The sequence below is a fragment of the Scyliorhinus torazame genome, chromosome 17, assembly GCF_047496885.1.
Source record: "Scyliorhinus torazame isolate Kashiwa2021f chromosome 17, sScyTor2.1, whole genome shotgun sequence".
NCBI classification, from domain to species: domain Eukaryota; kingdom Metazoa; phylum Chordata; class Chondrichthyes; order Carcharhiniformes; family Scyliorhinidae; genus Scyliorhinus; species Scyliorhinus torazame.
The window spans coordinates 76,053,039-76,080,549 of NC_092723.1; the positions used below are offsets into that span (position 1 = coordinate 76,053,039).

Consider the following 27,511-nt stretch of genomic DNA (forward strand, 5'->3'; position numbering starts at 1 on the left):
CTGGGTAGTGGTGTCCTGGGTAGTGGTGTCCTGGGTAGTGGTGTCCTGGCTCGGATGTGACGGGGGCCTGTGGCTGCCCCCCTGATCGCTGGGTGGTCGCTCCCGCACGTGACGGGGGTGTCGTCTCCCTGTTGCTCCAGGTCTCTCCGTCTCCCGTGGTGTGCGAGGGGCATCCTGCGGGCGTCCCATGCTGGAGGGTCCGGGTCTCTCCGTCTCCCGTGGTGTGCGAGGGGCATCCTGCGGGCGTCGCATGCTGGAGGGTCCGGGTCTCTCCGTCTCCCGTGGTCTCCGAGGGGCATCCTGCGGGCGTCGCATGCTGGAGGGTCCGGGTCTCTCCGTCTCCCGTGGTGTGCAAGGGGCATCCTGCGGGCGTCGCATGCTGGAGGGTCCGGGTCTCTCCGTCTCCCGTGGTCTCCGAGGGGCATCCTGCGGGCGTCGCATGCTGGAGGGTGCGGGTCTCTCCGTCTCCCGTGGTGTGCGAGTGGCATCCTGCGGGCGTCGCATGCTGGAGGGTGCGGGTCTCTCCGTCTCCTGTGGTTTCTGAGGGGCATCCTGCGGGCGGTCTGCATCTGCGGGGATGGGTGCCTGGACGTTTGGTCCTGCGATACACAATGAAGCATGCATGGTTAGACATTAGGCAGTGATCAGGTGATACGGGGGAGGGGGATATAGGGGAGGGGGGATATGGGGACGGGCTGTCGGTGGCTCACTTGCTGGTGGGCCCCCGACCTCTGCATCAGCAACCTCCCGGTCCTCAGGTCCGCCAGCCAGTTCCAGGGCCCTTTCCTCGTGTACGGTCAGTGGCCTCTCATCAGCGGGCCCTCCTCCAGTCCTCACATGCTCCCTATTGTTGTGTGCGCGCTTCTCCTGTGGGGGGGTGGGGGGTGGTGGCAGGGGTAAAAGGCAACAGTGTTAGGCAGGTATATGAATGCACGCCATCGGTTGCGCGTGCATTGCAGAGGTTAAGGTTAGGGCTGGATTCACTTGGGGATATGGGGGATATGGGGGAGGGGGGAATATGGGGAGGGGGGGATATGTGGGAGGGGGGATATGGGGGATATGGGGTAGGGGGGATATGGGGGATATGGGAGAGGGGGTATATGGGGGATATGGGGAATATGGGGGAGGGGGTATATGGGGGAGGGGGTATATGGGGGAGGGGGGATATGGGGGAGGGGGGATATGGGGGAGGGGGGATATGGGGGAGGGGGGATATGGGGGAGGGGGGATATGGGGGAGGGGGGATATGGGGGAGGGGGGGTATGGGGGATATGGCGGATATGGGGGAGGGGGGATATGGGGGATATGGGGGAGGGGGGATATGGGGGATATGGGAGAGGGGGGATATGGGGGAGGGGGGATATGGGGAGGGGGATATGGGGGATATGGGGGAGGGGGGATATGGGGGACATGGGGGAGGGGGGATATGGGGGAGGGGGGATATGGGGGATATGTGGGAGGGGGGATATGGGGGAGGCTCACCCTGCCTGCTCTGACGAGGTCGTTCACCTTCTTGTGGCACTGATTGCCTGTCCGTGGTGTCAGGGCCACAGCGGTGACAGCCTCTGCCATTTCCCTCCACAGACGCCGGCTGTGGCGTGGGGCAACTGCAGCCGTGCCCGAGATACAGGGCGTCCCTCCTCTGCTCCACCGCGTCCAGGAGCGCCTCCACATCCCGTGACTCGAACCTCGGGGCTGAGCGACTCCAGCCATCCAGTCGGGTGTTGCGGTCGGGTGTTGCGGTCGGGTGGGGGAGGGGAGCTGCGCGGCCTTATGAGCCGTCACGCCGTGCAGCGCGTATGACGCTGCACGGCGTGAATCACTGGGCAAGCGCGGATCCCGTTACGTTGCTGCTAGCCCATTTCGGGCCGGAGACTATCGTCCCATTTTTATGACGTGACGCAAGTGGGATTTGCGCCGTTTTTGCGCCGATCGGCGGACATTCCGCCGATAATGGAGAATTTCGCCCCTGTTGTCCCAGCAGAGGTATTCAAAAGTAATATAGGAGCAAAAATGTAGTTACAGAGCCACCTATAATTTATATCATAGTCCAGTCTCAGAAAATGTCCCCCAACACTGAGCATTTCAAATTGCCAGATATAGTTGCTCCCAGAACTGAAGGGGTTGGATTACGAGGAGAGGTTGAGTCAACTGTGACTGTACTCGTTGGAATTTAGAAGGATGAGGGGGGATCTTATAGAAACATATAAAATTATGAAGGGAATAGATAGGATAGATGCGGGCAGGTTGTTTCCACTGGTGGGTGAAAGCAGAACTAGGGGGCATAGCCTCAAAATAAGGGGAAGCAGATTTAGGACTGAGTTTAGGAGGAACTTCTTCACCCAAAGGGTTGTGAATCTATGGAATTCCTTGCCCAGTGAAGCAGTAGAGGCTCCTTCATTAAATGTTTTTAAAATAAAGATAGATAGTTTTTGAAGAATAAAGGGATTAAGTGTGATGGTGTTCGGGGTGGAAAGTGGAGCTGAGTCCACAAAAGATCAGCCATGATCTCATTGAATGGCGGAGCAGGCTCAAGGGGCAAGAAGGCCTACTCCTGCTCCTAGTTATTTTTTCTTATGTTCTTATGTACAAGAAGACTCATTGGAAATGTAAAAATTCAGTTACAAATCAAGCAACTTGAACATGAATAAGAACTAAAGCAGCTTGAATATGAAATGAGAGAAAAGGAGTGAGAAGAAAGGAAAAAAGAAAGAATAGCCCTGGCAGAACAAAAAGAAAGAGAAAGGGAGGTACAGATCAGGGAAAAAGAAAAACAGAGAGAGGAAAGGGAGAACGGGAGAGAGTTTGAACTTCAGAAAAAGACCATGAAACATGACAGTCAGTTAAAATTGGTGGATGTAAAGGGAAACTTACAGTTTGAGGGTAGTGATGAGGATAAAGAGAAAGAGCGTCATAGTCGAAGGCTTAGTGGGATCTATTTAAATATGTCCAAGCATTGTCAAGGTTTGATGATAAGGAGGTAGAAGCCTTTTCATTTCATTTGAGAAGGTGGCTAAACAAATGAAATGGCCACAAGACATGTGGGTTTGACTAATTCAAACAAAGCTGGTAGGTAGGGCTCGTGAAGTGTTTGCATCACTATCAGAGGAGGCATCTGGGACCTATGAGGAGGTGAAAAAATCCATCTTAGGTGCACATGAGCTAGTGCCTGAAGCCTACAGATAAATGTTTAGAAATTTAAGGAAAGAACCTGGTCAAACATACATGGAGTTTGAAAGGATCAAACAGAGTAATTTTCATAGGTGGATAAGGGCTTTGAAAATAGACCAAACGTATGAAGCTCTCAGAGAAATTATACTTTTGGAGGAGTTTCAAAATTCAATTCCTGATGTAGTGAGAACTCATGTGGAAGAGCAGAGGGTTAAAACTGTGAGGTTAGCAGCAGAAATGGCAGATGATTACGAATTAGTTCATAAATCAAAGTTTGGTTTCTGACATCAGTTTCAATCTGTGAGGGATAGAAACTGGGGAAAAGAGAAATACTCAAATGGTAAAAGTAAAGGTGATCTGATGGGAGATAATAAGGAGCGTGCACCTCAGTTTTAAAAGGAAATCTAGGAGGGTAGAAGAGAAATGAAAAGTTTCAGATGTTTTCACTGTAATAAACTAGGCCAGGTAAAGTCACAGTGTTGGTGATTGCAGAAAAGCAGTGGGAAGGCTGATGTGATAAAACAGGAAAAGTCAGTGGGGTTCATTAAAGTGGTAAAGGAAAGCTCAAGTGAAGTGAAGGAAGTGCAAAATATTATACAGCCTGATCAAGAGGTGATTGATAAGAAGCTGCCAGATCTCTTTAAAGAATTGACTTGTGTGGGTAAAGTTTACTCATGTGTACCAGGAGGAGCAAGTAAAGAAGTCACAATTTTAACAGATATGGGAGCTAGTCAATCTTTGATGGTAAGAGATGTGGAGTTCTGTAGTTTGGGAGGAATATTGCCAGAAAAGGTAGTAATATGTGGAATTCAGGGTGAGAAGAGTAGTGTTCCATTATATAAGGTCATCTTCAGTGAAGAGTGGTGAAGTGTTAGTAGGAGTAATAGAGAAACTATCTTGACCAGGAATACAGTTTATCTTGGGTAATGACATAGCTGGATTGCAGGTGGGAGTGATGCCGACTGTGGTTGATAAGCCAGTGGAAAACCAGACAACTGAAGTGTTGAAGGACGAATATCCTGGGATTTCTCCAGATTGTGTAGTAACAAGGTCGCAAAGTCGCAGGTTAAAACAAGAGGAGAAATCAAAGTGAAGATAAAGTTGAAGTTCAATTATCACAAACGATTTTTGATCAGATGGTTGGAAAAGAACAAGAACAGGTGGAGGATGAGGCGGATATTTTTAGTTCAGGTAAGTTGGTGGAGTTACAACAGGAAGATATAGAAATAAAACGGATATATCAGAAAGTGTACACGGAGGAGGAATCTGAGTGTATACCAGAATGTTATTACTGTAGAAGTGATGGCTTGATGAGAAAATAGAGACCTTTACATATGCAGGCGGATGAAAAGTGGGCAGAAGTTCATCAAGTGGTATTGCCGGTAGGGTATAGAAAGGAGGTGTTGCGAGTAGCACATGAGGTACAAGTGGGGGTCATTTGTGAATAAGGAAATCTCAAGTTAAATAAAAAAACATTTTTATTGGCCTGGACTACATAAATGTAGTTAAATTTTGTCGGTCATGTCACACATGTCAAGTGATAGGGAAACCTCAAGCAGTGATAAAACCAATGCCCTTAATACCCATTGCAGCATTTGAGTAACCTTTTACACAAGAGTCTTAATTGATTGCGTAGGACCACTTCCTCAAACAAAAAGTGGGAATCAATATCTTTTGACTGTAATGGATTTCCAGAGGCCATTCCAGTACGCAATATTAGAGCTAGAAAGATTGTGGAGGAGTTACTTAAATTCTTTACTAGACATGGACTACCCACAGAAATACAATCGGATCAAAGATCAAATTTTACCTCAAGGTTATTCAAAGAAGTTATGGATAGCTTAGGAATAAAACAATTTAAATCAACTGTCCACTATCCAGAATCGCAGGGAGCGTTAGAAAGGTGGCATCAGACATTAAAGACAATGTTGAGGGCTTATTGTCAAGATTATCGAGAGGATTGGGATAAAGGAATTCGATTCGTACTGTTTGCAATTAGGGATGCACCTAATGAGTCAACCAAATTCAGTCCTTAAGAACTAATTTTTGGTCATGAGGTAAGAGGACACTTAAATTGATTCAGGATAAATTCGTGAGTGAGCAGTCAGAACTTACGCTATTGGATTGCTTGTCAAATTTTGGGGAACTATTAAATGGAGGAGGGCAGTTGGCTGGACAACATTTGAAAGTTGCACAAAATGTGATGAAACGGGTAGTGGTCAAGAAAGCAAAAATGATGTGGAGATGCCGGCGTTGGACTGGGGTGAGCACAGTACGAAGTCTTACAACACCAGGTTAACGTCCAACAGGTTTGTTTCGATGTCACTAGCTTTCGGAGCGCTGCTCCTTCCTCAGGTGAATGAAGAGGTCTGTTCCAGAAACACATATATAGACAGATTCAAAGATGTCAAACAATGCTAGGAATGCAAGCATTAGCAGGTGATTAAATCTTTACAGATCCAGAGATGGGGTAACCCCAGGTTAAAGAGGTGTGAATTGTCTCAAGCCAGGACAGTTGGTAGGATTTCACAGGCGAGATGGTGGGGGATGAATGTAATGTGACATGAATCCCAGGTCCCGGTTGAGGCCGCACTCATGTGTGCGGAACTTGGCTATAAGTTTCTGCTCGGCGATTCTGCATTGTCGCGGGTCCTGAAGGCCGCCTTGGAGAACGCTTACCCGGAGATCAGAGGCTGAATGCCCTTGACTGCTGAAGTGTTCCCCGACTGGAAGGGAACATTCCTGCCTGGTGATTGTTGCGCGATGTCCGTTCATTCGTTGTCGCAGCATCTGCATGGTCTCGCCAATGTACCACGCTTCGGGACATCCTTTCCTGCAGCGTATGAGGTAGACAACGTTGGCCGAGTCGCACGAGTATGTACCGCGTACCTGGTGGGTGGTGTTCTCACGTGTAATAGTGGTATCCATGTCGATGATCTGGCACGTCTTGCAGAGATTACCATGACAGGGTTGTGTGGTGTCGTGGTCACTGTTCTGAAGACTGGGTAGTTTTGACAATAAGCCCTCAACATTGTCTTTAATGACAGATGCCACCTTTCTAACGCTCCCTGCGATTCTGGATAGTGGACAGTTGATTTAAATTGTTTTATTCCTAAGCTATCCGTGATTAAGACATCGTCCAAATAAATCGCCACCTGCGGTAGTCCCTGCAGAATATTTTCCATCGTACGCTGGAATATAGCCCAGGCTGATGACACTCCGAAAGGTAGCCTAGTATAACGAAAAAGTCCCTTCAGGGTGTTGATCGTAGCGAACTTCTGGGAGTCCTTGTCCAGATTTAACTGCAGGTAGGCGTGGCTCATGTCCAGTTTCGTGAACAAAAGCCCACCTGCCAATTTGGCATATCGGTCGTCTATTTTCGGGATCGGGTATTTGTCCAGCAGTGCGCATTTGTTTACCATCTGTTTGAAATCTCCACAGAGACGTATCGAGCCGTCTGGCTTCAAAATTGGTACCACCGGCGCTGCCCATTCCTAGAACTGTACTGGTCTGATAATGCCGTCGCGTTGTAACCTTTCTATTTCGACATCTACTTTCTTCCTTAATGCAAAAGGTACCGGCCTGGCCTTTCAAAATTTCGGAAGGGCTTCTGGGTCCACATGCAAAGTTGCTTTGGCGCCTATAATTTCCCCCAAACCTTCTTGGAAGACCTCCGGGTATTTTTGGAGTACTCCACTCAACTGCCCGCTTCCACTTTGGAAAATTTTCATCCAATCTAATTTTAGGTCTTTCAGCCAATTCCGTCCTATTAAGTTCGGTCCGGAGCCCTCTACTATCGTCAATGGTAATCTGAGCAATTGTTTGTCATATTCCACGGGTACCTGAGTCGTGCCTAGAATTTCCAGGGGTTCCCCCGTGTAGGTTTTAAGTTTCGTCGATGTTTTTGTTAGGGTTAGTGGCTAGAGTCCATCTTTGATTTTTTTAAAATGCTGCCACTCCCATTACTGATACGGCCGCACCCGTATCCATTTCCATTATTGTCGGCCGACCGTTCACCTGTGGGGTAATCTTAATAGGTTCTGCTTTCTTCGTTGCAATATTATATAACTGTTCCCCTTCGGAGGAGGATGGGGCGTCTACGTTGTGCACTTCCCTACATCCCCACCTGCTATTTCTCTTTTGCCACCTCCTTCTAGGGTTTCTGTCGCTGCTACCCCACTCTGTCTGGTGCCAGAAATGGTCCTTCTCTGTTGGGGGAGCCTCAGCCGATAGTTCCCTCTGGCTCCAGTTAGTCCTAGCAGACTTGGGAGCAGTTCTGGAGTTATCCTTTGGCCCTCTATTCCTCAGGCTTTTCCTGAGGGCGGCTATCTGGTAGCTGGACCCCTTGTGGTAGGCCCTCTCACAGGTATCTACCTCCATTGGTGTGCCCTGTAGTTCCTGCGCCCCACTTGCTGCCTTTTCTAGGGACAGTGCGAGCTGTAACGCCCGCCTGCAGTCTAGCTGCGTTTCCGCCAACAGGCGCATCTGTATTGTGAGGTCATTTATGCCACACACTAACCGGTCCCGAAGCATTTCATTTAGCGTCGGGCCGAACTCACATTTTTCCGCCAGCCTTCTCAGGCGGGTCAAGAAATTTGTGACTGACTCTCTGTCTTCCCGCTTAGTTGTGTAGAATCTGTACCTACGCAAAATGATGGGGTGGTTTTGGGTCATAGTGCTCTTCCACCAATTTCGTTAATTCTTGGAAAGGTATCGTGTTCTGCGTATCGGGATAAGTTAGACTACGTATAATGGCGAAGGCTGAGCGTCCGCACGCCGTCAGCAGGATAACCCGTTTCCTTTCATCCCTCATTATCTCATTGGCCTGGAAGAAGTAACACATTCTCTCCACATACTGGGACCAGTCCTCAATAGTCGGGTCGAATGCATCTAACTTCCCAAAAAACGGCATTTTTGAAATAGCAAGGCTTACCCTCCGAGTGCGGCAGCAAGTCTCCGCAAGGTTCTTTGTTTACCTCGTCGCCACTGTAATAATCCACAGGAGGCAGGGGTTCCGTCACTACACCAGTATTTATTTGCAATAACTATATCCAAGAGCAGCTCCAAACAGTGCTGCTAGCATTCCAGTCAACTTAAGACTGGTTCACAAAGCCTACACAGGTGCTTATATGAGCCCCCTCAATGAGTTATCATTGAGGGAGCTCATACTCCAATTGGCCAACCAATAATGCCAATTGGAGGTCATTACAGAACTCATGCGGGAGGGGAGCGCAGAATTCCTCCTCATATTTTTGAGTGTCTAAGATGTGGTAGTCATGGGTCTGGACTTACAGACAGTGCTGGAGGCAAGGCTGTTGGTAAACTCGACGGGCCCAATTTAATGGATAGTTTTCTAAGTGGGTAGTAAGCGGAACTGCCGCGAGGTCATCACCTGTATCAAACTTTAATTAGACCACTTAGTGAGACCACAGGGGCTTCACGCTGCAAATGATAGTCTCGCCAGCTGATTCGCCAGGACCACACCCGAAAGCTCCTTGCCAACAAGGGGGAGCAGCACTTAAATGGATCCCACACAGCTCACAGCGATGGCACTGAGCAGACCAGCCCCAGGATTTGGGGATGTCAACCTGGCCAGATTGTTGGACGCAGCCGGGACCAAACAGGATGCCCTGCTCCCTCGAGGGGCTCGTCTGGGAGGAAGTGGCAGCGGCCGTCAGCACGGCAAGTGTCACCAGGAGGACCGGCATCCAGTGCCGTAAGAAGATCAACAACCTCCACCGGGCAGCACGGGTAGGCTGGCACCGTTCCCGCCTGATGTGTTGGGTACTCTGCTACACAGACGAACCAACACGGTTGTGAATGGTACAACTCAGTTTTATTGCTAACATTTATTTACAGTGGTAAACTGGTTACTGAGGTTCGATCATAACCCTAGAATCTGTGGACATATTCCTAATACTATCTTGTAGTGGCACTCAGCACATGGTGGATGTCTGAGTGGCGTGCTAGGAGCTCTGTGCCCTGAGCTGTCTCCTGCTGGAATGCTCAGGAAGTGTTGTGTTCCCTGTTTTGTACTGTGTATGCTCTTGCCTGTGATTGGCTGTGGTGTTGTGTGTGTGTTGATTGGTCCGTTGATCTGTCCATCAGTATGCATGTGCTATGATGTTTACCTGAATATCATGACATTGCCCCTTTTGTACAAGAACATGTGCCTATGTGGTTATAAATAGAGATGTGTACAGAGTGCAGCTGAATGTGTGTGTGCAATATCTGCAGCATGTACATGGGGCTAAACTATATACAAGGGGCGATGTCGGGTGCGACATAACAACGAGGTTGTACCATAAACAAAGAACGAGGAAATGTTGAACAACAGAAACAAACTCCTGTAACGACAAGGAAGAACAGAAACATATTAACACAGTGGTATTATGAGTTCAATGTACAGACAGGCTCATAAGTCCAGTCTAGTAGGTGGGCAACGAATTTGGGTTGACCGTTAGGGTGGCACACCATTCATCACCCGGATTGACAGTGTTCACTTGCAACGGCTGGTGGGTCCTGGCTGGAGACATATGGTTCCCATCAATGACCGCAACACGGAAGGCGTCCCGGTCATCTGTGTCACTGGTCTGGATATCGTCTGGGCACGACTCGTAGTAAGGAGGCTGAATGGTCCGCACGTCCCTGCGAGGTTGTCGGAATTGGGGAACATTGGCAGGTTGCGCTGCTCGACAGCAGGCAGCGTAGTGGCCCATCTTGCCACAGCGGACGCATTGTCAGTTTCTTGCGGGACATTGCCGCTTTAAATGTGCGGCTCCGCAGTTGCCGCACGTCGTGACGTCATGGCGTTCGTTGCGCCACCGCGCATGCGCAGTTCGGTCTTGCGTCGAGCGCGCCTGCGCATCACGTCCCTCTGTGTCGACGTCGTTTTTGGTGCGCACAAACGCGGGAGGCCTCGTAAAGCGCGCAAAATGGCCGCCCTCGTCCGGGCCGCGGGCCGGGAGGAACTCGATCGCCTGGACCCGTTCGGCGTCGTAGGACGCCTGCTTTGCTGATCCGGCCACATAGGACCCCTGCCACGCCAATTCGGCCGCCTGAAATTGGGAGTAGCGGCTAGTTGCGTTTTCCTAGAGGACACAGGCTTCGATTGCGGAGGCTAGGGTGAGGCCTTTTATTTTTAAGAGCTGCTGGCGTAGGGTGCCCGAGGTGACCCCAAAAACGATCTGGTCCCGAATCATGGAATCGGAGGTGGTGTCGTAACCGCAGGACTGCGCAAGGATACGGAGGTGCGTAAGGAAGGATTGAAAGGGCTCATCCTTACCTTGCAGGCGCTGCTGGAAAAGATACCTCTCGAAACTCTCGTTGACCTCAACGTTGAAGTGTTGGTTGAGTTTGAGAAGGACCGTTTTGTACTTGGTCTTGTCCTCACCTTCCGTGAACACCAGGGAGTTGTAGACATGGATGGCGTGTTGACCTGCTGTGGTGAGGAGGATGGCGATCTTTCTGGTGTTTGAAGCGCTCTCCTTTTCGTTGGCTTCCAGGAAGAGCTGGAAGCGCTGTTTGAACAGCTTCCAATTAACGCCGAGGTTTCCAGCGACTTGTAGCGGCTGCGATGTGCTGACGGTGTCCATGGCGCAGGATGGCAGATTCCGGAGGATTCGTAGGTAGGTCCCACAGTTTCACCTGGTACTATATAAGAACTAGGAGCAGGAGTAGGCCACCTGGCCCCTCGAGCCTGCTCCACCATTCAATGAGATCATGGCTGATCTTTTGTGGACTCAGCTCCACTTTCTGGCCCGAACACCATAACCCTCAATCCCTTTCTTCTTCAAAAAACTATCTATATTTATCTTAAAAACATTTAATGAAGGAGCCTCTACTGCTTCACTGGGCAAGGAATTCCATAGATTCACAACCCTTTGGGTGAAGAAGTTCCTCCTAAACTCAGTCCTAAATGATGTGTTGGGTACTCTGCTACACAGACGAACCAACACGGTTGCGAATGGTACAACTCAGTTTTATTGCTAACATTTATTTACAGTGGTAAACTAGTTACTGAGGTTCGATCATAACCCTAGAATCTGTGGACATATTCCTAATACTATCTTGTAGTGGCACTCAGCACATGGTGGATGTCTGAGTGGCTTGCTGTGAGCTCTGTGCCCTGAGCTGTCTCCTGCTGGAATGCTCAGGAAGTGTTGTGTTCCCTGTTTTGTACTGTGTATGCTCTTGCCTGTGATTGGCTGTGGTGTTGTGTGTGTGTTGATTGGCCCGTGGATCTGTCCATCAGTATGTATGTGCTATGATGTTTACCTGAATATCATGACACCGCCCACCCCTCGTGGTGACCATGCACCTGACACCACCTCTGCCCAGCACCATACTGTACTCCAGCCTTCCCATGTCCAGCAGTGCCATCCATGCGGCCCCCCCATCCCCTTCGCATACCACCCATTGCTCCCATCTCCAACCATCCCCCCATTCCCCTCCCATATTGGCCATTCCCCCCCCCCCATCCCTCCCTCCTCGATGAATGAAGCTTGCGGCTCACGATGCCACCCCTGTGTCCCCACAGGAGAGGTTGGCCCACAACAGACGAGAGAGGGCCCAGATGGGCAGCGGGAGGGCCAGACATCAGAAGCCTCATCCCCTATAGGATCGGACCTTGAAGGTCGCAGGGGTGGCCGAGAGCAGATCGGTCACCGATGTAGAGGTTGGAGTATGGCGCAGTGGTGAGGATCCACCGGCTGCCACCCAGATGACCTGTCACTCGTGAGCTGTTAATGCCACACAGAATGACCCATCCCTCCCACTGACCACCTGTCCATTATCCCGCTGGATTTCCATCCGACGATGCCAGCCCGTCCGGGGTGGTTTCTACTCCCTCCGCTCACTCCCATGAGAACACCTTGGAGGGGTGCTCCAAGGAGACCACCGTATTCGAAGCACATCCCCACCCTCCACCAGCTCAGAGACACACACCTCTGTGGGTGACAGTTAGATGCAGAGCCTCAGGAACAAGTTTACCTGGAGCTAATGCAGTCAAGAGGGTGCGGCCATGATATTCAGAGGAGGATGTCAGTGACACTCCAGCAGATCCACAGCCAATTTGAGGAGCCCCAGAGGCAATGGGCGCAAGAGATATTGCCAGCAATGCGTGGCACCGAGGCCAACACTGCTAGGGTGGCGACAGCAGTGGAGAACCTGGTGCACGATGTCAGCAGCATGAGTGGTGGTGTCCTAGGCCTGGCTGAGTCAGTGATGCCCATGGCTGAGTGCCTCAGTCGCATGTCCAACTCACTGGGGGAGGTGGCCCAGTGTCCCAGGTGGACCTCTCTGAGGCACTGCGGGGCATGTCCCAGTCTCAGGTGGACATTGCCAAGGCACTCTAGAGCATATCCCAGTTGCAGGAGCGCATTGACAGAATACTCCAGAGCATGTCCCAGTCACTGAGGAGCATCGCCGAGGGCATCAATATCATGCTGTAGACATTGGGGAACCGGGCTGGCAGAACCAGATGACGCAGGGGCAACCAGGGCTCAATCCAGCTGCCCCACCGTCCTGAGGTTATTCGCAGCGCCCTACGGGCACCAACCTGGAGGAGGGGGTGCTGGGTGCCAAACCAGAGTCCCCCTACGGAGTGGCGCCGGTGGCCACCAGCTCCCCCAAGATCCATCCCTCCTGACAATGGCGCATATTAATAATAATAATCACTTATTGTCACAAGTAGGCTTCAATGAAGTTACTGTGAAAAGCCCCTAGTCACCACATTCCGGTGCCTGTTCGGTGACGCCAGTACGGGAATTCAACCCATGCTGCTGGCCTTGTTCTGCATTACACGCCAGCTGTTCATCCCACTGTGCTAAACCACCCCCAGTTGGAGTCAGACCATGGAACAGAGTGCCATGGCAAGGCATGTACTACCGGCAAGTGGGCTGGGGCATCAAATGCCATGAGATGTGGTAGGCAGCAGGCTGCCTCCATCTCTGATGTACATCCTGGGGACACACCTTGACACAGCAGGAGAGCACAGAAGGCTAAGCAGGTTGAGGATCACTGGGAGGGCACTGGGGGAAAGGGGGTTGGGGCATTGAGGGGGAAGGTGAGGTGAGAGGAGAAGGGGTGGAGGGAGGGGTGGGAAGGGGGTCCGACAACATCGGGGGCTAGGGGCAGTTGGTGACACATATGTATAGCATTAAAAAACGTTGCACCCCAGATATATGACGCCTCTGGCACTTTCTTCCACAATGTGGGCTGACCACCAATCACCTGCTCCAGCCCCCTGGGCATGGTGGTCCTAGCTTTTCCCCACTCCCCCTCTCCCCCCAGGCACACCACACACTGGTGAAGGGTGTGAGTGCACACTCAGCAGACAGACTGGGGTCAGACTATGGCATAGATTGAGGAGCACCAGTTCTCAGCAGGTTATCACCACCCCCCCTGACCTCGACAGTGACCTGTTGACAGTGCCAACACAGTCCTATCACCCTGGGGTGATGTCACACAGACCTGAGAGGGTGGAACTGGGTGGTGGGGGGAATGGGTGGAGGAAGAGTGTGAGATACGGACGAAGCCACGTCCTATGTGAAGTAGGCTATGCTGAGGTCCTCCCTGGCCCTCTGGACTTGCAAGACGCTCACCGCTGCCTCCTATCCTCCTTACTCCGGCTCGTCCTGCGGGTCCTCTTTGGGCTCGTCCTCCAACCCCGCCTGGTCCGGCGCCTCCTCGTCCACCTCCTCGGAGGTAGCCACATGTTCCTCCCCATCCCTCCCCCTACATCCAGCATGTAACCCTGCTGCTGTGCCAGGTTGTGAAGGGCACAGCGGACCGCCACAAAGCGGGAGGCCCTCTCGGCGGTGTACTGCAGTGCACCATCAGAGGGGTTGAGAGATCGGAACCACATTTTGAGCATTCTGATGCACCCCTCAAAGACAGCCAGGTGGTCGCATGGACACCGTTGCATTGGCTATCCGGATCAGTCACCAGCCTTCACATGGCGTCATTAGCTAGGGCCTCAGCGGCTACCCCTTATCCCGCAAGAGCCAACCGGCCATTCTGGGGTGGTTCTTGAAGAGGCTGGGGATGTCCAACTGCCCCAGGATGCAGCTGCTGTGCACAGTCCCTGGGAACTGTGCACAAACATGCATAATCTTGGTGGTCATACGCAAGCTGGGTGTTCAGGGAGTGGAACCCCTTTCTGATGATGTAGGGCACTTTCTGATTTCCCAATGTGCACAAGGTGACATGCGTGCCATCTATTACCGCCTGGACCTGGGGCATCCCATCGATGGCGGTGAATCCTGCTGCCCGGGCATCTTGTTGGGCCTGGTCCATGTCAAAGTTTATATAGTTTGGTGCCCAGCCAAACAGGGCATCTATGGCCTCACGGATGCACTTCTGGGCTGTAGCTTATGAGATGCCACACAAGGCCCTGCTCGAGCCCTGGAATGATCCCGAGGAGTAGACATTCAGGGCTGCGGTAACCTTGATGGCCATCGGGAACAGGTATCCTCCATGTGATGCCAAGTCCACAAGGACATGGCACACGTGCTGCACCGTCCCCTTGTTGAGGCGGATCCTACTGCAGGATCCGCCTCAACATCTGCTGTCCATCATTTGTTCAAACCACTAACAACGCCGGTACACCTGGGACATTGCTGGCCACCCCTCTAGGTCCTTCCCTGGCTTGATGGGAGGCTGGGCCCTCAGGATGTGGGGCAGGGTCCTGCACATGGGCAGCCGCCTCGAGTCTCTGTCGATGCTGCTGCTGCCGTCTTCTCCGGTGCCTGGTCAGTCAGCAGCACCGCGAGGGCAACATCCACGGCATCCAAGATATCCATCCCATGTAATATCTGGAAGAATTAGAGAGGGTGACAGACTGGTGACCAGCGGTGTCTTCCACCCTAGGATCCTCCAGTCCCCCATTGTTCTCCCCATCCCTCAGCCCCTGCCGTCTGACACACCCTGCCTACATGGCCGTAGTGGGGGCCATGAGTCAGCGGACCCTAGATCCTGTACCTCGGACACCTAAACGTAACGTTACCTGAACTGGGCACTAGCCCCCTCCCTGGAGCACTTACCCAATCTCTAGTCACGGAAATTACCCTGGCGCTGGGGCCCAGCCCTGGGTTTTCGGATGTTGGCTGCTGCATCGTGTTGTTGCTTCCTGCAGTGTTCAGGCACAGTGAACAGACATCACGGTCTGATTGGGATGCTAGGCAATTACTCCCACATGCTGCATGGCACTCCTGCCCCCAGGAATCTACTTGGGAAGTGTGAAGTGCTCACTTAACTACGATTACTAATTCCTCATTAGCAATGGCCTTCAGCCATGCAGCCAAAGGCCTGCAAGGTCAGTGGAAGTTATGGATGGTGGGTGGGATAGAGAGTCAGGGGCAGGGGCTGGGGTTCCCCCCCCCCCCACCCCCTCACCATTATGGGTACACACAAATCAGGGGGTGGCACGGTGGACCCACGGGAACTGTGGCACCTGCTCCACTCCCAGCCCAGGGGCAAATCCCCACCAATGGCGGCCCACCCCTCCCCAAACGAGGACACGCCCCACCGCCCCCGGAGCACCAGGGCAGCAACCCCAGTGCCCTGGACTAGCGTGCTGTCCAGGAGCAAAGATGGCTATTCACCTCCTTGGATCCGCACATCAGTCATCCTGCCAGCTTCACGTTTTTAAAAAGGCGCACTAATCGACGCCCACGTGCCCACTCGCTGAGGTGGTCGTTAGATAGGGGGCCATTCCTGTTAATTGTATGGAGATTGGCCTTAAGCAGTGATTGTTGGGTTTCTTGCCAAGTCACGGCAGAATCCTGATTTCCCAACGGGAGCAGGCCGGTTAGATTGTAAACTGATCGGCGCCTCGGCACGGTCCTCGAATTTGGCCTCCCGCAATCTAACGGCCGCGTTGCGCTTGAGTGAGAGTGCGCGTGGCTGTAAAATCGCTCCTTTCCTTTTGCTGAATATTATCCTAACTGGAGAATACAGACACAACTCAAAGATCAATATATAAATATCACTCTCCACAGTCTGTGGCCATGTGACCTTACAGGACAGAAGATGTAAACATTTAACATATTTAATATTAAAAGGCAACTTGACTTATTTTCAAAAGACTTCCTCTCAACCTAAGATGAGGTAACAGTTTGCCTGCAGAGTACCACTTTCTGTAGAACGTTGTAAAATAATTGTGGACAGATTTTCAAACAGGTAACCGCTGTTGAAATATCTTGAGCACAGTACAAAGTCTCACAACACCAGGCTAGAGTCCAACAGGTTTGTTTCGATGTCACTAGCTTTCGGAGCGCTGCTCCTTCCTCAGGTGAATGAAGAGGTATGTTCCAGAAACACATATATAGACATCTTTGAATTTGTCTATATATGTGTTTCTGGAACATACCTCTTCATTCACCTGAGGAAGGAGCAGCGCTCCGAAAGCTAGTGACATCGAAACAAACCTGTTGGACTTTAACCTGGTGTTGTAAGACTTTGTACTGTGCTCACCCCAGTCCAACGCCGGCATCTCCACATCAGAAATATCTTGAGACTGTGTTACTACAAGCGGGTTGCAGTCGAACTGTGATCTTGAGGAAATGTTTGTCTTACCAGTGTTTATTACACATTGACCTGTCGGTGCATCTCTCTGACAGGTGGCTTTATCTGTTTCACGCTGAGAGCTGAGGAGACGGATCACAGAAGGAAACTGCTTGCTTCAATCCAGGAGTTGGTGAACACGGGGCTGTGGGAGAAGGTTGTGGAGCGAAATGTGGAGAATTGGCAGAAGAAGGTGGTGAACACAGGAGTGACAGAACAGTACCATGGTGGGATAGTGGCTGTCTACAAGAAGAAATAATGACGCTGTCACGAATCCCTGGATATTCTGGGAGCTTCACATTTGAAAATTGTCAATTGAATGATTTCAATATGAAAATAAATGAATGAAAATTCACCTGGTGCAAATAAACCAGAGAATGATCTTTTCTTTCATCGAGTCATAGAATCATGTAGCACAGAAAAGGCTCTTCAGCCCATTGCATCCGCGCACGTCAAAAACAACCACCTAACTATTCTAATCCCATTTTCAGTACTTGGCCCATAACCTTATATGCTCTGGGATCACAAGTGCACATCTAAATACTTCTTAAATGTTATGAGGGTCTCTGCCTCCACCCCCTTTCAGGCAGAGAATTCCAAACTCCCACCACCCTCTGGGTAAAAAGGTTCCCCCTCACATTCCCTCTAAAATCACTCATGCTGATTAAATTGACTTTGACACCAGTGTCTAACTTCAGTTGGACCACTGTACCGTTCACTTCAAGTGGTTGCAGCCATTTCTCCTCATCAACCACATTTATTTTAAATGGAGTATCAGTTTGCATTTTTTTAAGTGCTGGAGAATTTTTTGATGTATCCAAAAATGTGTTCTTCTCTGCTATTACTCCAGCAAACAATGATGTTTCATCACTGGAGACTGTGTCTTCCACTGTGCTGACTGATCTGGGGTTGAGCTTCGAGTAACAATTCTGAGCAAAGTGATTTTTTTCTTTTGCATCTGGAACAAAACCTGTCAAATGCTGGACACTGTCTTAATTTGTGCCTTTGACCACATCTCCTACACAGAAATACTTTGTCCTGATCTTTAACCTGTTTGTTGGTGTGTGAGTAGCTGCAGGAACTTTTGTGCGTTTTTTCGGAGGTTTCCCGCATTTTTGGAAAAAGGGCATCAACCAAAGTGCTTTCCTCCAAGAAGACGGCGCCATTACTGAGAAACATTTTAGAACGCTGTGCTGCTAGCTCGTGAGCCTGCCAGATCTTCAGTTTGGTCCAAAGACAGCTCCGATTCCCTCAGCAACTGTTTCCTCATCTGATTTTCATTCATACCAAACACAATCTGGTCCCGAACCCTGGAAGATTCCACCACAGAAAAATTACAGGTTTTAGCTTTTAACTTTTAAACAAAATGTTATTTTATTTTTACAAATTTAGAGTACCCAATTCTTTTTTTTCCAATTAAGGGACAATTTAACGTGGCCAATTAACCTACCCTGCATATCTTTGGGTTGTGAGGGTGAAACCCACGCAAACACGGGGAGTAATGTGCAAGCTCCACACGGACAGTGACCCAGAGCCGGGATCGAAACTTGGACCTCGACGCCGTGAGGATGGTCTATGGACTCTTCTGTCTTCTGTAAACGTGATCTAAACACATAGCATTCATAAATTTCATTCTTTCTGGGGGTGCACTGTGCATCAAATTGTTGTTTAAATACACGCCAGTTGCTGTCCACATTATCATGAAATCTGAGACGCATTGGTGGCTTCAACGATTTCATGTGGTTCATTTATGCAGTCTGCAAAATCTTCAAATCTCTGTGGACCTCATGGCACGCTGATAGTTTTTTCTCAGTGTTTAATAGCATCTGTGTCTAGTACCATGTAAAGTTCTTGTCGGATGTCCTAATTTATATTACAAATATAGCTAAAGCTATAAGTGATTTATTAACATTAACTGTGGATCAACTATATACAAGACAACAGATGAATAACAGTATGATCATGCACAAGCAACCTCTCTCTTCCAGCTCTTCAGTCAGTCTGAGGTCACCTGACTACAACATCCACTTATATACTAGTGAGACTCCTAGTGGTCAGTCGGTGAATTACAACACATCCATGATATCACTACATGCATCTCTTTCCCCTTCTCCTTTCCTTGCCCCCCTCGATTGACACCCCCTCCCCCACCACCTATCCAATTTTTTGTGTTTATTTGGGGTCCTATTCTTTGCGGCCTTGCTATAGGCCCCCGATTATCCATTCCGGCCATTCTTAAACCTCACCTTTCTCTCTCCCTGCCCCCCTCCTCCCCCTTGCCTACCTTCTCCATTGCAAGTTGGACCTTAAGCCAGAATTAAGACACATATTTACATGAGCAATAGGCCTAATGCCAGTTTCATGCATGAATCCTGGATCTCTGCCAGCAGCAAAATGGTAGCAGGTATTCCATCAGTGCGATATGTGAACATATAGGCGAGCGCCATCATGGGCACTAATCCATCCGTTCAACACCTGAAAAAGAGAAAAAGGACCATTCGAGGCCATGGGCTTTTTATTTCTATTTTTGAAATCATTTTTGTCAAATTTTTAACTTTTCATACAAAAGAATATAAAAGACATAGGGCAGGATTCTCTGAAGTCCAACGACGGAATTTGGAAACGCGATTGGGTGGAGAATTGGGTTGGCACCCACTGCTAAAATCGCAGTGGGTGCCAATGTAACGGCAACTCTCTATTCTCCGTCACCTCCACAACGGCACCAACGTGTTCCGGAACGCAATACACTAAACTCTTGGGTCCCGGTGCCTTCCCTGCCTGCATGGAGCTGATGTTCCCCATGATCTCTCCCAGTTCCAGCGGTGCTTCAAGCCCCTCCTCCTTTCATCCCTAATGGCTGGCATATCAAGTTGGACAGCATGGTGGCAGTTGCTTCACAGCTCCAGGGTCCCAGGTTCGATTCCGGCTTGGGTCACTGTCTGTGCGGGGTCTGAACATACTCCCTGTGTGTCCGTGAGTTTCCTCCGGGTGCTCCGGTTTCTTCCCACAGTCCAAAGGTGTGCGCGTTAGGTGGATTGGCCGTGTTAAATTGTCTTTAGTGTCCAAAATTGTTCAGTGGGGTTACTGGGTTACGGGGATAGGGTGGAAATGTGGGCTTGGATAGGGTGCTCTTGCCAAGGGCCAGTGCAGACCTGCTGGGCCGAATGGCCTCCTTCTGCACTGTAAATTCTATTATTCTCTGATCAAGGAACCGTTTCATCCCTGAGTCTCTTCTAGGGGGCTAGGAGGTGTACATCCCCCAGTAGAAGGGCTTGGATGCTTCTTTAACCTTTTTGGTTTGGCTAATAGTCCACCTCTGCTTTCTTTCACCTGCACTATCTCCCTAGTGGCTGCCTGCTATCTCAGTTGGTGAACCAGCAGGCGGCTAGCCTTGTCTTCTTGTTGGTAGAAGGGTCCTCGTGTCTGGCACAGTTGGTGCACTGCTTTCCTGGTGGCTGGCAGGTTAAAGTCAATTTGTACCTTTTCATTTCCACCGGAAAGTCTACGGATGGCACCTCAGAGTATCTTCTGTTGACCTCCAGAATGGAGTCGATCTCATTGCCCGGTCATCCTCTCTTCCCTGTCCCTCTGTGCCTTATAGGCAATAATTTCTCCTCTAATCAAAGCCTTCAGCACCTCTCCGAATGTGGAGGGTGAGACCTCCCGGTTCTGGTTGTTAGTAATAGACTCATCTATGGCTGTGATGTTTTCTAGCAGAAGGCCTTGTCGGCCAGGAGGGCTGTGTCCAACCTCCATGTGGGGCATTGGGCACGACCCGTCTGCAACCTCCTCAACTCCTACCTCATGGTACTAGTTTTCCTGCTAGTGTGGTGGCCCGCCTACTGGAGTATTCCTATGCCTGCGATCTTGGGTTTCCCTCCGTTACAATATGAAATGAAATGAAGTGAAAATCACTTATTGTCACAAGTAGGCTTCAAATGAAGCTACTGTGAAAAGCCCATGGTCGCCACATTCCGGCGCCTGTTCGGGGAGGCTGGTACGGGAATTGAACCCGTGCTGCTGGCCTGCCTTGGTCTGCTTTGAATGCCAGCTATTCAGCCCTGTGCTAAACTAGTCCCTAATGTGTATTGTAAGAATAATGAAGGGTTAACAATTTATTGTAACTACATCCAACCACTAGATGGCGATCAAGCGCGTACACGTGGATCAAGTGATACTCTTGATTCAGGGAGATTGTTAGGCGAGATATAAAATAGTCGTGTTATCAGGAGCTCTGTAGTTAGTATCATAGCTTTAGTCAATCAGTAATCTTTTATATCTTAGCAAGCAAGACAAACTTATTTATTTTGTAGTGTAAATAAATGAGCTTTGTTCAAAACATAGCTTGATGTTCTTTGTGAGACACTACACGTCAAAGCCATTCTCATTAAGAATTCAAAGAACATCACATGATACCAGGAGTGGACATCATGTGGTACCAGATGTGCATGCTAAAGATAAGTAGAAAGGTACAGAAAGAAAAGAGAAGTTTGCAAGAAATTTCCGTGAAAAAAAACTCAGAATTTCTAACCAGAGTCTGACCTAAACCAGGACGTCGAAGCAAATCCCAGTCGAAGCGAGATGGAAGGTCTGCAAACTCCAAGGCAATTTCATACTTTGGGTAAAGTAGACGTTAAGTGCCGTAATTTCAAACAACAGTTTGAATTGTATATCTCTGCCCTAGACCTAGAAGCGGCCAGTGACCAGCGGAAAATAGCATTGTTTTTAACAATTGCAGGCTCACAAGCCATTGAAATCTTTAACTTGTTCCAGTTTGAAGATGAGGCAGATAATGACAAAGTTATCGAGAAGTTTGACAAGCACTTCCAAATGCAACAAAACAAAATGTTTGAACGGTATGTGTTCAGGCAAAGAGTGCAAAAATCAGGTAAAACACTTGACTGCTTCATAATGGATCTGAGACTACGGGGTAAAAAGTGACAAATTGCGAGAAAGGTTATTGCGAGAGTCTGATTTGACTTTAGAAGACAATCAGAATTTGTAGAGCAAGTGAACGTGCAAGAAAACAATTTTCAGAAATGATTGTTGGAGAAAGTGGTGCAAAAACTGACAACGTGGCCGACGCCATTAATTTAGTGGCGCACCTAAAAAAGAAACGTGCTCCAGCCGGCAGCCATTTTATGAATGAATTTGTGAACGCCATTACGTGTAACAGGTGTGGCAACGCGCATCAGATTTAAAAATGTACTGCATATGGCAAAACCTGTGCTAAATGTCACAAGCTAACCATTACGCATTTCAATGTAGATTGGGAACAAGTTTGCAGCAGTTTAAAAAGCTCAGTACAGTAAACAAAGTAAGAGCTGTGCAAGAAGTAAGCATTGAAAAAAATTTAAAACAAGCGATCAAACCTGACTCAGAAGAAGATGAATTTGACTTAGAGGATTCCTTCTTTGTTGGAATAGTGGAAAGCATAGGAAAAGCACATCAAAAAGTAACCAATTCGGAAACTTTAAAACAAATTTCCATCATTCAGAATATAGATGAATGGACGATTCCTTTGATGATAAATGGAACCAACATCAATATAAAATTAGATACCAAGCAAGAGCCAACCTTATCAATGAAACAGATATAACAAGAATAAGGATAAAGCCAGTGATTGACAAGAATGATTGTCAACTGAGAGATTATAATGGCAACCTTTTTTTTCAAATGTGTTTATTCTCCTTTTTCACATTTTCATCAAATTTACATGAACAAATAATCAACAACAAATACAATGGCATTCCCCTGGCCAACAATTCCCTTAACCCACCCACCCTCAAACAGCTTCCAACGTTTTGAATGCAGAACACCAATGAAAAAGAATCAGGAATCCACCATCAACCCATACAGAATCATCAATAACTTATACATTCCAAACCCAACCTCCCCCCACAATGTTCGATGTCATCCAATTCTTGAAAATGCATGATGAACAAGGCCCATGAGTTGTAAGACCCTTCCATCCTTCCACTCAACCCGAATTTCACTTTCTTGAGTGTTAGGAACTCCAGCAGATCCCCCCCACCAAGCCGATGCACAGGGCGGAGAAGCCGACCCCCACCACAACAGAATCCGCCTTCGGGCGACCAGCGAGGCAAAGGCTAAGACAACTGCCTCCAACCCCGGCTAGTCTGACACCCCGAATATGGCTTCTAGGAGACCTCCCTCCAATTTTGGACAGGACCAAAACATATGTATGTGATTTGCGGGGGCCCCCCCACACCGTTCTCAAACATCCTCCACCCCCTCAAAAAGTTGACTCATCCTCGCCCTTGTGAGGTGCGCCCTATACACCACCTTCAACTGTATCAGCCCCAACCTCGCGCATGAACAAGTTGACACAGTCACCCTCCGGAGCACCTCACACCGCAACACCTCCTCCATACCCTCCCTCCAAATCTTCCTCCCACTTTGCCTTAATCCCCTCCAGTGATACCTTACCCAGCATAACCCCATAAATTGCCGACATCACCCCCTTCTCCATTTCCCCTGTTGTCAGTATCTCTTCCAACAGTGTGGAGCTCGCGCCACTGGAAAGCTTTGTCCCTCCTTCTTGGCAAAATCTCAGACCTGCATTACTTAAACATCTCCCTCTGCTCCAACCCATATTTCTCCCCCAGCTCCTCCAACTTCGCAAGCCGGCCTCCCAGAAACAAATCCTTTAATACCCTAACTCCCCTACTCCCATCTCCGAAAATTCCCATCCCACTTCCCTGGCTCAAAGCTATGATTTCCTCGAATCAGCATTTCCCTCGACCCCGCCCACAACGTAAAGTGCTGGCGCAACTGCCTCCAGATATTCAGCGTCGCCACCATCACCGGACACCCTGAATAGTTCCCCATGGCCACCGGGATTGACGCTGTTCCCAACGCCCTTAACCCCGACCCCCTGCACAGACTCTCCTCCATTCTAACCCAATGGGAGTCCCCCCTCTCACCCAGTCCCGCACTTTCTCAGCATTTGCCACCCAGTAATAATACAATAGATTCGGGAGTCCCAACCCCCCTGACTGCCGTCCTCTCTGCAACAGCACCTTCATAATCCTGGCCACCTTCCTGCAAATAAATGAGGAAATCATCTTTTCTACTTCCTTAAAAAAACACCTTTGGTAAAAATATCGGCAGGCACTGAAAAATGAACAAAAACGACGGCAATGCATTCATCTTAATTGCTCGTATCAAACCTGCCAGCGATAGAGGAAGATAATCCCATCCTGCCAAATCCACTTTCACCCTCCCCACCAAACTAGCAATATTATATCTACGGAGCCCCCTCCTCCGCCCCAATCACGTGCCACCTGCACCACCTGGGATCTAAAATGGGTTACCGCCCTACGGAATGGCAGCCCCCCCACCCTCAGTAGGGACACCACGCATTATTTGCTTGAGGCCAAATTTAGTTTACACCCCGAAAAAGACCCAAACACTCGATGCAGCTCCAATGTACCATCCATCGACGCACTTGGTTCCGGCTCATACAATAGCAAGTCGTCTGCGTACAACGATATCCTATACTCCACCTCCCCGAACTTCTCCACGCGATGGCCAAAGGCTCAAGCGCAAACAACAGGGGGGACATAGGACATCCCTGCCTGATCTCTCAATGTAGAGCAAAATACCCACAATTTATATTATTCGGGCGAACACGCGCCCTCGACTCCCGGTAAAGTAATCTTACCCACTCCACAAATCACGGCCCAATCCAAAACCGTCATCAAATACCTCCATTCTATCCGGTCAAACGCCCTCCGGTATCCAACGGCATCACTACCTCTATCTCCCTCCCCTCTGCCGGTGCCATAACAGCATTCCGTACCATCCTAATGTTTGAAAAAAGCTGCCTCCTTCTCAACTCCATCTGATCTTCCCCTATCACTTTCGTGAGGCATTTCTCCAACCTACCCGGGAACACCTTCGCCAGTACCTTTGCATCCACATTCAAGAGTGATATGGACCTATACGACCGACACTCTGGCGGATCCTTATCCTTCTTGAGCAACAAGGATATCTGCCTCAAAGTCTGTGGCACACCCCTTCCCCTATCGCCTCCTCAAACATCCCCACCATCAGCAGCGCCAACCTATCCCTAAATTTTTATAGTACTCCACCGGAAACCCATCTGACTCTGCTAACTTCTCTGATTGCATCTTCCCAATTGCGTCCTATATCTCCTCCTCCCCCAACCTCGGACATTCCAAACCATCCAGGAATTCCTGCATTCCCCGATCCTCCCCCTGTGGTTCTGCCCGATACAACCTCTCATAGAACTCCTCAAAAACCCTTTAATCTGGTCCGGAGCCACCCCCAACTTCCCTGCCCTATCCCGAACCTGAACAATTTCCCTCGCCGCTGCCTCCCTCCGAAGCTGACCTGCCAGCATGCTCGTAGACCGCTCCCCTCGTCCACCTCAATTGGCGCACCGCCTTCCTTGTGGACAGCCGGTCAAACCTCGCCTGCAACTCCATCCACTTTTCCAACAGTGCTGGATCCACATCCTCTGCATAGCTCCTGTCTACCTCCAACATCTTGTCTTTTAACCTTTGCTGATCCACACTCTCCTCGTTATCCACCTTTGCCTTAAATGATATCACCTCCCCCCTCGCCACTGCCTTCAGAGCTTCCCATACCACCGCCTGCGAAACCTCCCATGTGCAATTAAACCCCACACATTCGTCAATCGTTTTCCAATCTTATCACAAAACCTTTGATCCCCAACAGCCCCACATTTAATCTCCACCCCGGCCTCTGCACTGCCCCCTTCTCCAGCACCATGTCCACCCAATGTGGCGCATGATCCGACATCGCAATTGCTGAATATTCCAACCCCTTGACCCTGGCCAACAGTGCCTTCCCCACCACAAAAACATCTATCCGCGAATAGACCTTATGAATCGAAGAGAAAAAAGAATACTCCTGTTCCTCCGGGTGAAAACCCTCCAAGGGTCCACTCCTTCCATTAGTCCAGCCAACGCCTCTCCCCCCCCCCCCCCCCCCCCCTCCACCCCCCCCCCCCCCTCCCCGAAGGGACAAGCGAGCGTGGCTGTGACCTGTCCAATCTCAGCTCCTGCACCAAGTTCCAGTCTCCACCCAGTATCAATTCATGCGAATCAAAGTCGGGGATGGCCCCACACACCTTCTTTACAAACCCCACATCATCCCAGTTGGGACCATACACGCTTACCCATGCCACCAACCTCTCCTCCAATGCCCCTGTCACTACCACATACCTACCTCCCTGGTCCACCACCATTTTCTCCATTTTGAACCTCACTCTTTAATTCACCAGGATCGCTACCCCCTGCACCCTACTATCAAATCCCGAGTGAAACACCTGATGAACCCAGCCCTTTCTAAGGTGAGCCTTCACCCTCAAGTGTGTCTCCTGCAGCATCGCCGCATCAGCTTTCAAACTTTTCAAGTGCGCAAGCACCCTCAACCTCTTCACTGGGCTTCCCAACCCCCTCACGTTCCAGGTAACTATCCAAACAGGGGGTCTCTCTCCCCCTTCTTATGCACCATCATCATAATTTTGGGCCCTACCCACTGAGCATGACCCGCCCCTATACATGATTAACATCGAACCCCTTGCCCCCCTCCCAGAATACCCCCTACACTCCCTCTCGAAGGAACCTCACCCAGTATTGATTTTCCCCCCCTTCTCACCTCCTAGGCCCATGGAAACCTGCTCACTAGGCTCCAATGTTCGTAGCCCCTGCCCTCACAACACCTCCGTTCACGAGCCAACCTACGTTAGCTAGTGCGGAGGCCCTCGCTCAGGCCTTTCCTCCCCTCCCGCTCAGTCCTGGGAAAGAACAATCAAACATACACATTTCAGAAAAAAACGTCGCTACAAAGAACAGCAACAAAAAACTTTAACCTCTATAACAGCATGAAGAACATTATTCAAAACTACATATATGCATTCTCCCATTCTTCATTTTCGCCCCAAGCCTTCTGTCTTCATAAATGCCTCCGCCGCCTCCACCGTCTCAAAAGAAAAGTCTATGGAGTTGTAGATCACCCTCCACTTCACTGTATACATCACTCCAAACCGTACCCCACTGTTGTACACTGCCACCTTCACTCGACTGAAAGCCGCTCGGCGCTTTGCCAGTTCGACCATCAAGTCCTGATAAATGCAAACCTTAGTACCAGCCCACTGCAGCTCCCTCTTCTGCTTTGCCCAGTTCATGACCTTCTCCTTCATGTAATATCTGTGAAAACAGATGATCACTGCCCTTGGCGATTCGTTCAACTTTGACTTAGGCCTCAGCGACCGATGGGTCCTGTCCAGTTCATACCGAGAAGGTTCCCCTCCCTCCCCCATCAGTTCCGTCAACATTTTGGCAAAGTACTCCGTCGGCCTTGGGCCCTCCACCCCCTTGGTCAGGCCCACAATCCTCAGATTTTGCCATCTCGAGCGGTTCTCCATATCCTCCAGCTTTGCTCGCAGCCCTTTCTTGGCCTCGGCCACCCTTTGCAGCTCATCCCCCATCAAGGTGAGCTGATTGCTGTGTCGTGACATGGTCTCCTCCACTCCCTGCATCTCCTACTCTGCTTCCTCACCTCGGCCGACGTCTTCACAACAGCTACTTTCACCGGGGCAATTGCCTCCTCCACCAACGCCCTCAATGCTACCGCCATTTCCTTTCTCACCACAGAGCTAAAGAACTGGCTTGTAAAGCAGACCAAGGCAGGCCAGCAGCACGGTTCGATTCCCGTACCAGCCTCCCCGAATAGACGGCGGAATGTGGCGACTAGGGGC

The 27,511-nt window shown here is 49.9% G+C and overlaps 1 protein-coding gene across 1 annotated transcript in view; it reads left to right on the forward strand.

The window, feature by feature from the left end:
• The window catches only part of LOC140393543 (methyltransferase-like protein 27), a 278,746-nt gene extending 261,639 nt beyond the window's left edge, over positions 1-17,107 (forward strand). The window contains exon 6 of the mRNA XM_072479838.1: positions 16,794-17,107. Coding sequence (XP_072335939.1) covers positions 16,794-16,996 — 203 coding nt within the window. The 3' untranslated portion in view covers positions 16,997-17,107. The remainder of the gene's footprint in view (positions 1-16,793) is intronic.
• Positions 17,108-27,511: the final 10,404 nt, after the last annotated feature.